Below are 19,343 nucleotides of genomic sequence, written 5' to 3'. Positions count from 1 at the left end.
AAGAACATTTTGCTAATCGCTTTCCGGTGTAATGGAAGCCACCATCTTTGTTATTTACTTTAGATGCTGTCACTGCGGTTACAGGTAATCCTCAAGACTATCAAGACAACAGAAAAGCAGCTCCACGTCACTTATTTTTTGTCAAGCCATTCCTGTAGGCTGTTGTATGAACAAGATGATTTGAGAGTCACACCTGTTAGTAAATACAGCTGTCAATCCCTGTCAAACACTGACTAAGTGAATGCAGCCTGTCAAAACTATACTCACTATCCCTTTTGCAGAGTATTTATTTCATCCACTTCATAAACATTTTTTTTCTTGTTTGACTGGAAGCACAAGCAGTGAATCCCTCAGGAAATCTGTCATTGTCCATGACAATCTCTCTCCATTCAAGACATATCGGTAAAGCAGAACATGATAAGGTGTCTGATAACCCAGTCACAGTCAATGGATTTTTGGCTATCGCTCTCTGAACCTTACAGCAGTGGGGTGTTTAAAAGCTTTGTTTTCTGACATGTGAAAAAGTGAGCACAGTAGGAGGACGTGGGGTACACCGTTTATACTTGACGGCAAACTGGAACACCATTTAAAAAGTGTAAATGAGAGTTAACAAGCACAGCATGACAGCTCAAGCACAGCTATGAACTTGATGTGCTAAAATGCACTGTGAATTTCTGCTGATCGTACTTAAAGGAATAGTTCACCCAAAAATGAAAATTTGCAGAAAATGGAGTCACCCTCATGCCATCCAAGATGAAGATGGGTTGGTTTCTTTATAAAAAAAGATTACGTTACCCAACATTGCATCCTCAGCAGTGAATGGGTGCCGTCAGAATGATAGTCTAAACAGTTGATAAAAACGTCACATGACTCCAGTTCATAAGTTAACATCTTGTGAAGTGAAAATCTGTGTGTTCATGTTTTTACGGTGTATGGCCAGAAGTGACGGTTGAAAGTTAAGACTCCTTATTTATGGATTTGTTTCTTACAAGCATGCAGCTTTTGACTTCGCCAGATGGTAATTAATGGACTGAAGACATGTGGATAACTTGTGGATTATTGTGATGTTTTTATCAGCTGTTTGAACTCTCATTCTGACGGCACCCATTCACTGCAGAGGATCCACTGGTGATGTAATGCCATGTTTCTCCAAATGTCTCTTCACCTCACACACAAACCTTGAGCTTTCATTGTAACAGTGTAACAAAGAGCATTACTAGTAGAGCAGTACTAGTAATCCATCACTTTTGCTAACAGCTAAACATATACATTATCTGAATATGTCAGTGCTAGTAGGCTACTGTGAAAACACTCTTCAGAGAAGAACAATGTGCAGTTCAATTGGCAAGATTATTAAAGCCATCTTTTGAGTGTGGATTATCTTTAGCAGGGAAAAAACGACAACATTCTTACATTCAAGTCAAGGAAAAGTCGATAAATTTAATGAATGTCTCGCTTCAGCGATAACAACAGAACAATGGAGAAGGCTGACTGAGCGCTGGAGTCCCTATGTCTCAGTGTTTTCTGCTATTGATCTTATATCGTTGAGTTTAACTGCACTCACTAACTTCTGAGCTGTGAGAAATCAGCCAATTTATGGTTAACAAGCACCACAAAACAGGTCAATTAAAAACTGTAATCATAAAACACCAGGGGATTTCAGAAAACACTGAAAAAAATGTTATATGTCAGTGCAGTGCAGTTCTTTAAAAACCTGTAAGAAGTGAAAGAATGAACTAGTGACAGACCCATAAGAAGTTAAAACTAATATAAAATAAAACATACACATACTGTATATGTGTACAGTGTGAACACAGTAAAGGGCATTAATTTCTTTGCACAGGTCTCAAACTCAGGATAGTACATACAGTATTTACCAAAACAATATATTACTTTAAATAACAAATTGAACTCATGCAGCAAACAGAATGTAGAATTGTGTTTTGAATTTAAAGGAAGTGTAGTTTTTAATAATACATTTTTACATTCTTTTGAACTATTTCCAGTATGATTTACCCATAAACACACAACGTATGAATACATTTCCATAAATCGTTACATTTTAACATCAAAATATGAACATATGAACGAATCAACATATGAATACATTTCCATTCTTTTTAATGGAAATGACCCATATTTCATTATATTTAATTAATTAACTTATATTTTATAGATGATAGTGGATTGCATGTTTTAAAGGAAGACAGTGGAGTGCATGTTTGATGTTAAAATGCATGAAGAAAAAATCATTTTCATTTTATGGTGCTGTAATTCTGTGGTTCAAGATTAAAATTTGTAAATAGTTTTTACAGTATTACACTTCAGATTAGTTAAGATATACAGTCTATATGTCTAATCAGTAAGATCATATATATATATATATATATATATATATATATATATATATATATATATATATATATATATATATATATATATATATATCATATATATATATATACATATATATATATATATATATACCGAATTTTGCACAACCCTTACAGAGTATTTGCACTCACATAATATGAAGTTGCATCACATGCAGATCTTAAAAGTACATAAATTGATCTATATAGTTGTTGACGGATAACATCTGTGAGTGTGTGTGTGTGTATCTGCTTCATTGTTATCTTACAGTGTTTTCCTGTGCCGCCACAAGCAGCTCTTCATAATAAAGTAGTTGATCCACTTCAAAGCAATCACCGGGCCTCTCCACCAGCTGGATCAGAGCCTGTCTGATGCTCTCTTCACTCTCCTGCCTCTGTCTGGCCTGCTTCAGATAGTCATAGACCTTCAGGAACACCTCCTCTCCTAGCTTCCGACACACCGACCTAAGAGATTAAATTTACATTTACAATTAAATAAGTTCAAATAACCCAGTTCACATTTATGAAGGACTTGGAAAAGTTTTAAGACTGAAAAGCAAGGAGATTTCTGGAGTTTCTGTTCTACATGTATCCTACAGAATTCAGTTTCTCAACACTGTGGGACAAGTGGATGCATCCAAGCGGGACCTCCTGTAAAAACCGCCCCTGACAGGTGTTGGGTATGTGAGCAGGCATCGTGAATCACATCCTCATGTCAATGTCAGTATGATCTCTACCGGCACCTTTGGACCCCTCAGCAAAAGCAGAACAGCCCATCACACACACACACACACACACACACACACACACACACACACTTTGGAGACCCCCTCAGCAACAAGCAGTAACACACACACACACACACACACACACACACACACACACACACACACACACACACACACACAAACACAAACACATCATGCATACGGTGAAATACATCCACAGCTGACAGACCAAAAACAGAACGTCTTTCCTTTTCCTTCAACCGGAGTTAAAAATATGTAATGGCTTTGTGAATATGTCCATTAAGTGTGAGATATCTGAATGATTTATGAGTTGATGTAAGTGTTGACCAAGATGGAAATTTCCATTTCTTTCTCAAAATTGATAGTCTCGAAATTAAAGAGACAGTACAGCAATAATGGTCCAACCGAACTCAACAGTGAAGGTCAGATAACAGAAGAAAAGGTAATTAATTCCATCTTGGTATATCAGGAATTGTCATTCTTATGAGGGATAGAGCCACAGAAATCAGGTTTCTTCTTGTCTAAGGAACTAAATTGATTTGGAGTTTCCAAGACAGAGCGTTTCATTGTTCTGGACAATGTACCATACGTGACGTAAAGTGTGAAAAGCTGAGAGTGAATGATGGATTGCTGGCTGCAGTAGCTCAGAGGTTTCTCTTGCGATATCATCTGAGAGGGTTCAGACTTATAAGGTTTGGGTTAGTTTCACTCAGTACCCAAAAGCTGAAGTAATGCCATCAGGTAGAGGATGTAGAAAGAACAAGGAATGAAAGAGACAGCTGGAAGACATGAACAATATCCCCCTTAAAAAGCCAATTAAAAGAAACACATGAGGTCCAGATGATGTAGTGTCTTTCTTTTTGTGTCAGTCCATCTGTAGCACATCTCTAAGCTTAAAAAGTTCAGAACTACAGGAGCAGCATCTTTAGTCACTGAGGTCTTGTACTAATGTGACCGTCATTTTAAATGAATTATTATATGGTATCACTTTCTAGTCCCTTTGTAAAGTAAAGAACTGTACAAATCATCTCAATCTATTCTGTCTTGGTGTTATTGCTAAAGCTAACAAAAGCAGAGTCTTCTGACAGTATAAAGAACTGTGACAGTGATCTGGCTTTTTAAACACTTTTTAAAAAGAATAAAATAAAAAACTCTCAACAGGTTAACTCTTTTTAACAAGTATAATGATCTGTATGATTCAGCTGGCCACTTACAAAGAAATATATAACTAGTGTGGTTGTTTCTGAGACTAGCAAGCAAGGGCATAACATACTGCACAAAATTATTATAGTATGAATGATACAATGTTTAGTTTGACCAAACTATCAAAATGGATGAACCCACTGTAACACTGCAATTTTGAAATGTACACTGAAACAAACAATTTTCACTCAGAAAATTGACTTTTACTGTGTTACTTGACTTTTCTTTGTAATTGTTTGTGAAGCTTACTAGCAATTACAAAGAAAAGTGAAGTAACACGCTGTTAAACATGACATTCTGAAGTATAATAATTGTGTATTTTCTTGTAAAACAACATTTACAATTTAGATTTTTCTTTTCAAGTATTATAGCAAACATATCTATCTATCTATATGGAGCATACTTATTAAATATAAATATTAAATTAAAGGCTTTATATACACTATTTATATTCAGTGGAAATAAAAAGTCTAAACCACACTGAAAACATGGAATTTAAATCAAATTTAAATATGGAAATAAACACAACTTGATTTTTTATTTATTTAAAAATGTACATAAAAAGTACAGGAATGTACAAAATACTTTTCAATTTAGCTTTTCAATTACATATTTATGCTGAAAATATCATTTATAATGAAATGTATTAAAATAGAAGCTATTCACTAGTGGTCCCAGACTCAAATCAACATCCTTTATGAAAACAAGTGAACTCATACTGTGTAATGCCTGTGGTACTTTTCAAATAAAAAGTATGTATGTTTCTCCTCATGCCCATGAGAAGAAAAACGAACCCTTGATGAAATCTGTGACTTTCAATTTTTATCTGTATCACAACACAGTCATTTCCTACGACAGATAAAAATATTTTAATGGAAAAGACACCCCCTGTTGATGTGTTATTGATAGTTTGAGAGCATTTCAAGGGCATGAGTGATATCATAAAAACAAGTTTATAACTGTGTAACTCAGCAAAACAGGACATAAAGGGGATCATTAAAGAAATTAAAAGGTTGTCAGTACTTTTAATGTAAGGCAGCACTTATGAATGAATTATTCAAGAATGACAGCATCTAGGAGAATGATGATTGAATATTAAAGAAACAGAATGTACTGTCTAATACAAGATCACAATGAAGTGCAGAGGTGACAAATGAGATAAGGAGAAGAACAGGAGCAGGTAGATGGGGTGAACCTGCCAAACATAAGGAGAGAGGGTGTTGAGAGGTATGTATCATTGAGTAAGTGGAAAATGGCCAAAATGATCTTTGTGAGTCATTCTGATACATTTTTTGCGGTGGTTAAATCATATTTGCATATCTCTTGATGAAAAGATCTCAGAAAGCTGCTATGAAACTAGAAGCAGTTATTTAGGTAGAGAGAATCGCAATAATCAGATCCACACAGAATGTGCACTTTTTGTTTTCCCATTTTCTGCATTGATCGTGGAAGGAAATCTACGAAATTATGTTCTAATTCATCTCAAACCTTACTGATGCTTTTGTCTTCTGACTGGAAGCCTTTAGGGAGGAACAACTTCCAATTAATGTCATTGGTACAGATTCCGTGTGGGCCTGGTCATGACATAACACATCTGTGCTGCCTTTTTCCTGAGTCTGATTTGTAAAAAGACAAAATATAGGCCCTTGAGCCTAAAAGGGACCACTACAGTCGTTACAGAGAGAGAAAGTGACATGGAGTTAGAGAAATACTGAACTAATTAGCATGTGAATAGTATATTTATCGATGATGAACTGATAGGGTGTGGATTATTTCATTATTCCTGTTATAATCTGGATTGGATTTCCAGGGCCATTCAAAAAAATAGATGCCATTTCTGGCCCCCATATACAAATGTGTAAATGTCAGTGTTGTTATACTAAAACAAAAACAGTAAATGAAAAATGTAAATAAAACAAATAAAATAATATGAAAATGGCTAAAACTGAAATGGAAAAACTGAAACTAAAATGATAAAAGTATATTAATTTAATACAATTTAAATGAAAACAAAATATAAAAATAAAAGCTGAATGAAATTTTAAATAAATACAAGTATATACTGCATATAACTCTAAAAAACACTGTAAATGATCATATTAGCAATGTGCCACTTTTTAAATCTACAAAAACTCCAATAACTTTATTTATTATTTCATACATGTATGTATGTATGTATATAAACCCTGGTATTTTCTTTAAAGGTCAATCCTTATACCATGATTACACATAGCAAACTGCTGATAAAAATGATACATGATGATACATGAAATATCAGTATTAAATTGTTTCTATGAAGCACATTTTTATGATCTTGAGCAGAAGTCTTGTATTGCCAAATGAAACTCTAAAAGTGTTACATTTGATCCTTTTGACCTTCTGAAGACAATTTATCATATTTTAATAAAAAAAAAAATTACTATAATGTTTAATGGTATAAAATTGTACAAATTGGCAAAGCATCCATTTCATAGAATGATCCTCCACTTTGCCTTTGCCAAACAAAACTATTACATAACCAACCGTACTGTTTTCCAGTAGGATACCTGTTGTCACTACTTCTCATTAGTTCTGTTATTGCTGTCTTAACACGATATAACAGGTCACCTGAGAGTGTCGACTGTCAACAGGGAAAGTTATGCCTGGAGGCTGACAGCAGTCATATTTTCTGTCATATCATACAGGTGTCAGCAGCTGCTCATGCTGAGGAATGGCAGAGCTGCGGTGGCATCAGCTAGGGCTTCAGTGAACGCAATCCTCATGCTTGCTCAATCCTCCGCAGTAATGGGGACCGGGATATGAGCGTGTGTGGTCTGGGATTAAATCGATTGTACCTCCGGCTCACTTCAGCGTGAGGTAATTGCTGTCTCCTTCTTTCCATGCTCCCCTGCGCTTCACTGTGACTCTGGAAGTTTGATCACTCCAGCATGGTGAAATGGAGAGAGCAAATTATTTTACTTTATGAACTGCATGGAATATACATATGATTCCATTTGCAGTGATTTTAAAGTGGCCCAAAATGAGGAGGTTATGGAAATGTCATAAACAATTAATAGTGAACATTATCGTTCATATCGAATAAAAATAAATATTACTATTTAAAATAATTTTAATATATTTTAAAATGTCATTTATAAATTGCATTTATTATTTAAAATTGTGATGCAAAGCCGACTTTTCAGCATCATTACTCCAGTCTTCAGTATCACATGATCCTTCAGAAATCATTCTAATATACAGATTTGATGCTCAAGAAACATTTCTTATTATTATCAATGTTGAAAACAGTTGTGGGGTTTAACATTTCTGTGGAAACTGTGGATAGATTTTTGTCTGGATTCTTTGATGTAAAGTTCAAAAGAGCAATTTATTTGAAATAGAACAAAACTACAAAATCTTGTGGTCAATATTAAACATACACTTTGCAGTATCTGCAAAATGTTAATTATTTTAACAAAATGAGAGGGATTGTAAAAAAATCCATGTTATTTTTTATTTAGTACTGACCTGAAAAAGAAATTGTACATAAGACTTTTACATATAGTCCACAAAAAAAAAATAAATAAATAATAGTTAATAATAATAGGAAAAATAAAATACTAAATTGAGATGCATTATAAACACCCTTTTTTATAAAGGACAAAGCTAAGTTTGCTAGACATAAAGTTTAAGACATGGTAAAATGAGAGCAAAAATAAATAATAAAAAAACATTCTTAAAAATATTCTAATAAAAATGCCAAGTAAATGTTAAACTTGGCACAGTTAGCACTTTTTATACATTTCACTATTTTTGGCAAACTTTTTAAAACTTTCCCTCAATAGTAAATTCTGGCAAATGTAAAATAATTCTTTAAAATAATTAAAGTAACATGATAAAAAAATTAAAATAAAGCATACACTTTTTTAAAAAAAAAAATCATCCTAAAGGACAGAAAAGTCACCCATATTATTATTTTGTTGAAAGTTTCGCAGTTAAAAAGTGACTCAACTGAATAAACCAATTTACAGAGTAAGAGAATGTTATCTGTTCAGCATTAGAATGCCTGCATATACCTTATTTTTATGTAGGACAAAGCTAAGTATGCTAGTCATAAAGTTTAAGACACAGTGAAAGGAGAGCAATCAGACCCCTCTGTTATTATGACTCACGACTTTGTTAAGAAGCCAGAAATAAAGACAATTATAACTGAGAGACCTTTGAGATCACAACGACCAGCCCTCTTCAACGCTGTTGTCTCTAAGTCAATTTCAGACAGTGCTTTCATATAAGAGAGGCGTTCCTTTCTAAGTCGTCAAACTTGCTGCAAACCACGCACACACACACACTCATATACATGCACACAGTCCATTTCCAGCTGATTAGTGGTGGTAATCAAGGCTGAGCTGCAATCAGCCCCCACTCCCAGCATGATAAACACAGCTCTCCACCCGCCCCTCCACTTCCTGGCCAACTCCAGTCTCTTTCATTTGCAATCACCACTCTCCATTCTTCTACAGAGAGCTCCCCAAACCCTGGGAACCTCCTCAACAACAAAAGCATAATGACTTACAAGCAGCTACTGCTCTGGGCCGATACATCGACAGCTCAGACGTTTCTCAGCGGCACTGGTTTTCTGTGCTTGCTTTGATAAAAGAAGACCTATATCTCAGTGAATGTACGCTTCCTGCTGCAGCTTTGATCAGCTATTTCAAGAGGCTTAATGAGCTGCAGTCAACAAAGAGGTCCTACATAACGATCAACAAAAGATGCAATACCGTACATTAACAAGTTTGAGAGAGCTCATGTGTCATGCAGAGATGAGCTAGGTGAAGGAGTTGTGTTATCGTCATCAAACGATCACATCAAACAACATCATCTACAGAAGATGCTTTTGTTTTCAGATATACCCTTGAGTGTTGTCCTTGAGTTATTCCCCAAATGCACATACTGTATAATGTACTGAAATCTTAAGAGCACAATGAAAGTTTTACTGTCAAAAGGGCTGACTCAAGATGATTCAGTCTTCTCAAAGGAAAAGCATGCTGGTCTTCAAATGGGGGCAAGGGTTCAAATCTCACATCTGACAAGTGACTTTTAGAGGAAATGAATTTGCTTAAAATAAAATCCAAATGAGCTGATACATGCATCTGTAAGGGGCATAAATCCAGAATAAGATTAAAAGCATCCGTTGCTTTCAAGGTCAAGATTTTGACATGAAAATTTACAGAAATTAAATTAATCACACATTCAGTGACAGTCTTATAGTTATAGCCTGATAACATCTGGTGACCCAGTATTATGTGTCCTTGGACAGAGCAGGATGCTCAAGAAGTATGGGTGATTCTTCAGTGAGGGGTACTTATGACGAGTCGTGTTATTTTTAACTAAAACTAAAATGATTTATATTGTTTTTGTTAATGGATATAAAGGTGACGTTCTGTAAAATTGAAAAACTTAAAAATAATAATAATAAAAAAAAACGTAGAAAACTAGAAACTTGCCTTGGCAACTAATTTAAAACACTTAATTATAAAATAAGTTAAAATTTTAAAAAGTTTAAGTTGAAGTACTAAAACTGAAATAAATATAAATTAAAGCAAAACAGAAATGTAAAAAACAAATAAAAAGGCAAAAGCACAGAACAAAACTAAAAATATAAAAAATTAAAAATACTAATAAATACTATATTAGTATATAAATACTAAAATAACGATGATCTTTTAAAAATGAAACCTTTCAAGCTATGTGTTTCATGTGCACGGCAAGTTAAACTAGCAGTCAATTCCATTTAATAAAAAAATAAATTAAATAAAATAAGTAAAAGAAATGGGTAGTTGGTAATGAAAAAAAATCTCTCAGTTTAAAATGAAAATATTTCACTGGTTATCAAACAGTCATTCCTTTACCCTGGCAGAGAAGTGCTCTCCTGTCACTTCTCTTTGCACATGGAAAATATAAATTTATCTCTAAAATAAAAAATAAAAAAAATCTAATCTTTTTTTTTTTTCTCTAACTTCTCATAAAAATGCCATGTAGAAGTTACACTTGGCACAGTAAGCACTTTTTATACATTTCACTGTTTTGGGCAAACCTTTTAAAACTTCCCCTCAAAAGTAAATTCTGGTAAATTTACCATCCCGTATTCTATTCTTTAATAGTATTTTGAATCTTCTTTAAAATTATTAATGAAACATAATAATAATAATAATAATAATAATAATAATAATAATAATAATAATAATAATAATATATATATATATAAAATTTCAAAATCATTCTACAGAAAAGTCATTCATATTATTATTTCGCTGAAAGTTCCTTCAGTTGAAATGCAACTCAACTGAATAAACCAAGAGAAACAAACTGAGAGAATATTTCTTGTTCAGATTTAGAATCAGCCTGCACCTGCATACACCGGAGAACTTCTTCACTCCGAAAGAAAGAAGTGGGAGCTGAGTAGAGCTGCATCTGGAGGTACAAGACTGTAGAGTCACCGCACAGCTGACGAGAGGCTGTGTAGGGAAAATGCAGCTGTTGTAAATTGCTACCTGTGCTCTCCTTCTCCCTCCTCCTCATCTTTACAGTCTTATGAGACTTGCAGAGAGGGAGCTGACAGCCTCTAATTCCTGCCCTCACAGGAAGAGTGCTTCTGTTATTAATATCTTCAACCCACACTCAGTAGCAGAGCCACAGGCCCGGCCTGCCGTCAGGAAAGGTTCTGCAGCCTTGTAGTAATACACAACCATTCAAAAGTTTGGGGTTCTTAAGATTTTTTTTTTTGAAAGAAGTCTATTATGCTCACCAAGGCTGCATTTAGTGGATCAAAAATACAGTAAAAACTGTAATATTTTGAAATTATTACAATTGAAAATAACTGTTATCCATTTTAATACATTTTAAAATGTAATGTATTCTTGTGAAGCAAAGCTGAATTTTCAGCAGCCATTATTCCAGTCTTCAGTGTCACATGATTCATTCTAATATGATTTGGTCCTCAAGAAACATTTCTTAACAATATCAATGTTGAAAACAATTTGTGCTGCATAATACAGTTTTCAGGTTTCTTTGAATATATAAAGTTCAAAAGAACAGCATTTACTTAACACCGTAAATGTCTTTACTGTCACTTTTGATCAGTTTAATGCAGCCTTGCTGAAGTTTTCATCATCAAAAATCATCTGACGGACCCAGCTTTTGCAGGGAATAATTTGTTGCTCTTGTAGAGGTAATACAGACAGTGAAGAGAATTAGTTCTACAACCTAGGAAATAAGAAAAGAAGCTGAAGGTATCTCTACAGAAGATGACAGAGATGAAGTCCTGAGGAAAAATGGAAAAGCATCTGTGTACAATAACCTGAAAAATAGTAAATTGGCTTTATGTATCATAAATGACATTCCAAGCAGAACTTCATATTAAAATGTACCTAGATAAACAAACCACAGGGAGGAGTTACCAGGATTATTGGGTTACTAAAACGGCAGGAGAAGTTATTGATATACAGAACAGTGTACAAAAAGACCAATAAATATTCATTTTTGTGCTTTCAGACATTTGTTCATGTTTGGAAATGCTGTCTAGAGGCCTCTAAATTTAATTTTGAATTCATATAATGCTCATACCATTCTCATATAATGCCTGAATTGAATCACACATGGAACAGTGATATACAAAAATGAAATTTGTTCTAGAATCAGCCATTGCAAGTCAATGCAATTAAAAAAAAAAAAAAAAGAAACGAAAGGAAAGGAACTGACAAAGCCACTGAAGTGCTAAATGATCACTGCTAAAACAATTAAAAAACCAATGCTACTGTCTTGATTAAATGTTTTTCAAATGCATGCTATTCATCAGCGATGCACTTTGCCCATGTTTGTGGCCTGCTGATACAGCTATTGTACTATTTCTAATAAATCAGCACAGGAGTTTTAGCTGTGAGCCACACATCTGCCTGGCCCTGTGAAAATCAGACTCTGGCTTTAGGAATGACAGAGAGGCAGGATGGGCTTTTAGGAGCCTCTGGAGCAAGAAAAGCAGACAGTGAACAGGACAAGGATGGCATACTCACTCTTTCATGCGCTGTATTCTGCCCTCAGCCATGGAGGTATTGATGCTACTCGCTCCCAGAGAACCCAGCTGAGACTTCTGTTCCTCTGCTTCAGCTCCTGAAACACAAGGACAGTGCATATACAATGTCAGATAACCGTTTGGACCAACTTGACTGAATTTATGTGTTATTTGACTTGACATCTTATGCTAAAATGCTTGAAATTTGTATACTAATATAAATTGGCCTATACATTATATACACAGTATGTACATAAACATATAATTAAATAAATAGATTTTAATCTACCGCTTAAAATAATTTCTATTTCACCCAAAAATTCTGTTTCAAATAAATGCTGTTCTTTTATCTTTCTATTCATCAAAAAATTCTGAAAAAAAGAAAAAAAAATCTCACAACTGTTTTCAACATTGATGATAATAAGAAATGCTTCTTGAGCAGCAAATCAGCATAATAGAATGATTTCTGAAGGACTGTATGATACTGAAGACTGGAGTAATGATGCTGAAAATTCAGCTTTGCATCACAGGAATAAATTACATTTGAAAACATATTCAAATAGAAAACAATTTGAAATTTATTTTACATATTAATTTCTCACAATATTACTGTTTTAACTGTATTTTCGATCAAATAAATGCACCCTTAGTGATCATAAGCAACTTCTTTTAAAAACAATTTAAAAAATCTTACCAACTCCAAACTTTTAAACAGTAATGTATGTACAGTATACACACACACATACACACACACACACACACACACACACACACACACACACACACACGTACACAAATGAGGGGTCTGAGTCCAAAGAATGTGGCTTCTTTGATTTAGTTTAAAAGTACAGCTCTATGCTGCCTATGATGCAGGAAAACTGGAGAATAATAATAAAAAGAAAATCATGAACAACCAAAACAGTGCATCTACTCCAGTGCAATAAATAAATCTGCACATATTTTTCAGGTTTATTATGAATGTGAATGAGTAAGTCTCTAATAAAAAGGCCTTTTTATGGCAGAATATTATAGAGCTTACGACTTGCTTGACATCGCAATTAGAGAATAACAGAGGACAATAAGCGCCAGGGGAAGATATTTTAGATAAATAAATACATAAAGCAAATAGTTAGTTAAAGTTTTAGCTACACTTTTATGTAGGCCAGTGCTGAATGAAGTCAGAGATGTGATAGTGAAGATCAAGCAGAAAGCTGCATTTCTGAGCTGTCAGCCACAGTGGCATGCGTTACGGTTCACCAAGCCAAACCAGATTGTGTGTGTGTGTGTGCGTGTGTTTCACCAGGTGAAGAGGGGACACAGAAATCATGTGTCAGACCACCCTGTGTATTGTGTTGTGTACTATATGTCAAATATTTGTTTGTATGTATAATGTCACTGCTGATCTTCTAGCAGCATAATCATTAGATGAATTAAAAAAATGTAATTAAAAGAACACATAAATCCATCTTTTGAACTGCAGTTTAGTCAGATAGTTCAAGATGAATGCTCCACCTGAAATCAAATCTACTGCTACTCACTTTGAACCAAAAAACTTTTATTTTTTCTCCATTTTTATATCTATACTCTTTCTTATGGCTGAGCAAATCTGAAATCCGTTGTGTTGACAAGGTGGTTGGAGAAAGAAAGGAGATAAGGTTAGAAAAGTGTTCTCTTCTCTTGCCAAAAGACCAACCCTGGGCTGATATTACCCATCATGCATTGTCTTAACACTACTATCATTCATCTAACTCTACAGATAAGCTGAGTTCAGAAGTGAGGAGTAACATTTTCATTACAGGGGACAGGAGGATTGGTGAATAGTGTATTGTTATTATATATGGCCTGATATGAGGATTTGGTTATCTGTCTGGCCATTTTTGTGAATAACAGGGTTTGACAAAAGCTATTGAAATGAAGATATCAGGATGTTTTTGTGAATTAAAGAATATATGCTAAATGAAGATGTTATATTGAATGAATCATTTACAATGGTCTCAAAAAGCAAAGACACTTAGAAATGTATGAATGCCATTGCATTTGATAACAATACCAAGCAGCACTTAATTAAAGAAATACAAAAGCATACTTTTCAAACCAAACATTTCACAAAAATACATTAAGGTGCCAAAAATAAAATAAATTAATTGATAATAATAAAAAAAAAAAAATTTAGTATGGGTTAATAAATTTGCACATTCAGTCTAGATAGAATGTGGTCATTTTTAGAAGGGAAAAAATAGTCAGGGATTGATGTGCTCCAAAATGGCAGTTTATATAAAGCATTTGAAAACTAAGAAGGTGAAATAAGCCAGGAAAGAAACTGAGAGCTAGACATAAATACTCTAGTTCTATCGATGAGGAAATGCACAGAACGTATCAGATGTGGTCACGGCCTGTAAATAGCCTCACATGAATTACCTAATCAATGTCACCATGGCTTCAAGTGGCAGACATACAGGCTTCCTGACATTCTCACCTCAGAGTCTTCAGGAACAAGAAAAAATCCTCAGCATCACACACAGAGGGGTGAAACTGGCAAATGAGTCATTCATTCTATGTGTATGGAGCTAAATGAGCATGCTCACATGTCTTTAGAAGAATGTATCAATTTTTACAGGCCACTGACCTTTAATAAGCAGTTTTGTGTCTGCTCACTGACCTTTCATGTAATTGGCCAGTCACTATTGGAGAAAGATGTTATATATTTTACATTGTTAATGGAGTGTACCTGCCAATGGCAGGTACACTCCCCCCAACCAAAAAAATAAATGTGCTGGATTTATCTTTGTTTTATGCATTTACCTTTGTGGAATGATTGGAAAAATAAGATCATATAAATACTCACCAACCAAGTCACCATCCAGAACATTTTCCATGTGCCTGATCATGGCCTCCAGGTCACTGTCCTGTGACACACAAGACACACAAGAAGGGGACATGTTCAGGCTGAAACACACCTTATGTTCCCTCTGGCCTACATACAGAGACATTGTAATATTAGTGGAAATTATAGGGCTGAGAGGGCACTTTCTTCTGTTTAGATCAATTCCCTAATGTCAGTCTAGCCACACAGGGGTCATGAAATACAGGTCCTATAAACACCATTCCGGATCAATGGGTCTCCTGTTTGAAATGATAACATGACCTGGAGAGAGGAATTGGAACCATGATAAAGGCAACCTGAAGGGTTTTATACTCCCTTGAGAAATTCACCTCGTTAAGATGAAAGCCTCTAGGATTGACTGAAGGAGTCCGAATAGTCTGAATCAGGGTTAAAGGTCCATCAGCAACAAAATGAGGTGCACTTTTGCCATTAATGGACTTTAAGGAAATAATCTCTCCTAAAATATATTCACAATTTCACCGTTTTTAAAAATCATCTAGTCAATGAGTCAAAAGTACATATATATTCAAAAGATTTTTTTTTTTTTTTTACTTGCGAAACACCATGAACTTTTCCATCAAAACATAATTTCCACCACATTTCATGTACAACAGTTTTGACATAAAATAAAACTTACTATCATTATTACTATTATTATACATTTTGATGGAAAATTATGCACCGTTACAATTATCACAGTTTTACATAAGATTACCTCTTTATTAACATAAACATTCATAACACCATTTTTTTTCATTTCTGCAAAACATGAAATTATCAAAAAATAATCTAATTTACAACAGTTTTGAAATAAAATAAACCTCACAACCATTAATTATTAAAATTATTAAAATGAATTAAATTATGTAAGACTTTTTTGTATGTAAAAAGTAAAAGTTAAAGTATTTTTTACAAATAAAATATGGAAATGTTTATAATGTTTATATATTTATAAATATTTCACTGTGTTTACATTATTATAGTTTTAAAAATGCAATAGATTTTTTATGCTGGATTTCATATTTTAATATTAAAGGTCTGGATCTGGGACATGGATAAAACAATAAAAATATATACATAAAAATGCATTTGAAAAGAAGCAAAAATAAAAGTGCCAACGGATGATGAAACACAATATTGTGAACGGGAAAACTATATTCAAACTGAAATTAGTTTGCAGAAAGCAGGACCTAGTTTATTGTGAATAAGACACAATTGTGTATAAGTACATTGTGTAAGAAGGTCAGCCTTCGGGCAGTTCAAGGGTATCAAGCCGTCTGTGCAAAGCACTGAAATGAGAAAAGAAAAATAATACTGGCGCAGAAGGACTGGCTATGTATTATTCTGCTATTTACAAAGTGCAATTCTCCTATCCTCAGTTCTGGGGAATCTCAGCCGGCCACGGCTGGCAGCACAAACATCGCCACTCCACTCTTACTGTGAGCCAGCTAATTATCAAATATCCACTGGGGCAGAAGTCTATTCCACTCTCTCTTTTGGTTTCATACTTATACCATCACGGTTCTGAGTTTTTTTTTTTTTTTTTTTTTCTCAGTGGTGACAAATAGATTTAATCTATCTCAGCTGGCCTGATCGAATTGTGCAGATGCCTGGTATTGGATTGCCGCTTTAAGAGTCTACTGAGGTGCATAGTATGTGATCTCTTGGGAGTCCAAATGAGCCCCTGGCTCTTTCGCACCTGATCTGAACGTATGTGTTTCCTGTTGAGCTGTTAAACTCAAGCACTACCAAGTTTCTGCAATAATGAGTTTGAGCTTGGCTGAGAAACCCTCTATGGGCAAAATGCATTTGCATAATGCGGACTATAATACTGCAAACATATTACCTGTACATTAACGATTTCCTGTGGATTTGAGTACATGTAAGATATGACTGTATTTATCTTATTCTATGCTTCATAAACAGATGAACCTGTCAATGAGGGCTTATTAAGACTTTTTTTTTGCCTACCCTAGTTCAGCTGAACAGTTCAACAGTAAAAACTGTAGTATTATGAAATATTATATATTTTAAAATAAGTTTTATTTTTTTGTTATATTTTAAAATAAAAATATCCCATGTATACAGTATACGAAAGGAATTTTTTTTAAGGATTCTATATGGGAAAAAAGTTCAAAAGAACAGCATTTCTTATTTGAAACATTATACATGTCTTTAATGTCAATTTTGATCAATTGAATGCATCCTTGCTAAATAAAAATATTAGTTTCTTTCATATATACACACACACAGACACACATATACTGTATATATATATATATTCTATTTTTGTCTTAATTTGTATAGCTTCAAGAAAAAAGTGTGTATCTCACACTGTACATTTCTCTAAACTATTTCGTTTGTTTTAGTTTTTTGTTTTGCAGACAGGCAAAAACTCTAATTACAGTGTGTACAAGATTGAGGCAGCACAGAGTTAAATCTATCACACAGTCACACAAGCTGATTGACAAGAGCTTCTCTCGGGCAGCAGATCTCTCCTCACCTGTCCACATGTCTGACAGGAAGGGTCTGTGGGGAGATTATCTGGTCTTCCTCTCCATCTGAATCTTCCTCCGAGCATGACTCAAATTCATCCACGGAGTAAAATGCCTCTGCCGCCTGAGGATCCTCTGGGATTGCTGAAACGTTGAAAAAAAGCTAAGATTTAACCCATACTCTGACTTGTTGAGCAATGTTTTGATATGACAGGCCTCTATCATTAAAACGTAACATTTTCTGCTTGATGGCACTGGGACAATGTCAATGGATCTCTGCCAGTTCCATCTCTGACACAGAAAATACCTCTACACAAGTTGCTGTGTCTGCGACCAAGATGATTACACAGTTTCATGCCTCTGATTCTATTAGACAGCTGCCAGCAACTGGACCTCCACAATCAGAGACACAAAGATGGCGAGCGAGAAGAGGGTGTTAGACTGTACTTCACTCTGAGTGATCTCAACAGTTTCATTTTCTTTTGTAGAGCTCTCCTTCTTAGATCTATGCACATTTACACCTGCATTCCACGAACAGCCGTCTTACAAGACCAACAACCAGGGATAAAATTCCCAACAAAGTGCAAAAAGGACAGAATTTATTACCAAGAGGTCATGGTTTGGCTGGTTAGCATGGTTCAGTTAGGCCCTGCTGGTAGATGTTGTAACTGCACAGCAATCTGGCAGCAAAAAGCATCTTTCTTTATGGACAGCCATGAATAGCTATGTTTTTTGTGAGTTAATGACAGGCTAATGTCCTACCAAACCATGCTCTATTTTTCAGCCCTGTATAACTAGTAAATTGTTGCGCCCCAAAGAAAGTGCAACCTGCAATTTAGAATTAAAGAAAAAAGCTCTGAGAACACATTTACAACATACAGCTCTGTTTTATCCAGTAAAGAGGATTAGTCATGACAAAGAGCACAAAGTGCATTCTGCTGCATCACTGTGCAGGAAACTTCTGTGATTCAGCTCAGTCATTTCAAATGATCATTTGATCATCTGTTCAGACCTCAGCCCTGCCTCATTGACTCTGGTTATGCCTGTTTTATACAAAAACATTATCACCAAAAGTGTTGCCTCTGAATATTTGTGCACATATTTAAGGAACTTTAGGCTGTACTTTGCCAAGGGTGGTAGAAGTTTGTATTTCTTTGCATACAAAATGTAAAAGTTGTTTTTAATACTTTTATTCAGCAAAGATGCATTGATCAAAAGTGACAGTAAAGACTTTTACATTGTTACAAAGATATCCATTTAAAAAAAATGCTGTTTTTTTTTTTACTTTCTATTCAAAGAAAAAAGGTATCACCGTTTCCACAAAAATATTAGGTAGAACAACTGTTTTCAACACTGATCACTGACAATAATGGTTCCAAATCAGCATTTCTAAAGGATCATATGATACTGATGGCTAGAGTAAAATTCAGAATTGCCATCACAGGAATATGTTATTTTAAAAATAAATAGAAAAACATTATTTTAAATTGTAATAATATTTCACAACATTACTGTTTTTACTGTATTTTTGATCAAATAAAGCCTTGGTAGTTTATGTTGAAAGGGTATGAACAAACACAGGGCAGGTTTTGT

The 19,343-nt window shown here is 34.5% G+C and overlaps 1 protein-coding gene across 1 annotated transcript in view; it reads right to left on the bottom strand.

Moving 5' to 3' along the window:
- Positions 1-2,476: 2,476 nt before the first annotated feature.
- Positions 2,477-19,343, bottom strand: part of LOC109105268 (serine/threonine-protein kinase Nek11-like) — a 49,308-nt gene continuing 32,441 nt past the window's right edge. The window contains 5 exon segments of the mRNA XM_042772993.1: positions 2,477-2,837; positions 12,373-12,469; positions 15,217-15,277; positions 17,759-17,802; positions 17,805-17,894. Of these exon segments, the coding sequence (XP_042628927.1) occupies positions 2,633-2,837; positions 12,373-12,469; positions 15,217-15,277; positions 17,759-17,802; positions 17,805-17,894 (497 nt within the window). The 3' untranslated portion in view covers positions 2,477-2,632.

This window comes from Cyprinus carpio, chromosome A16, assembly GCF_018340385.1.
Source record: "Cyprinus carpio isolate SPL01 chromosome A16, ASM1834038v1, whole genome shotgun sequence".
NCBI classification, from domain to species: domain Eukaryota; kingdom Metazoa; phylum Chordata; class Actinopteri; order Cypriniformes; family Cyprinidae; genus Cyprinus; species Cyprinus carpio.
The sequence above is the reverse complement of the archived record's forward strand: the minus strand, read 5'-3'. Positions and strand labels throughout refer to the sequence as shown.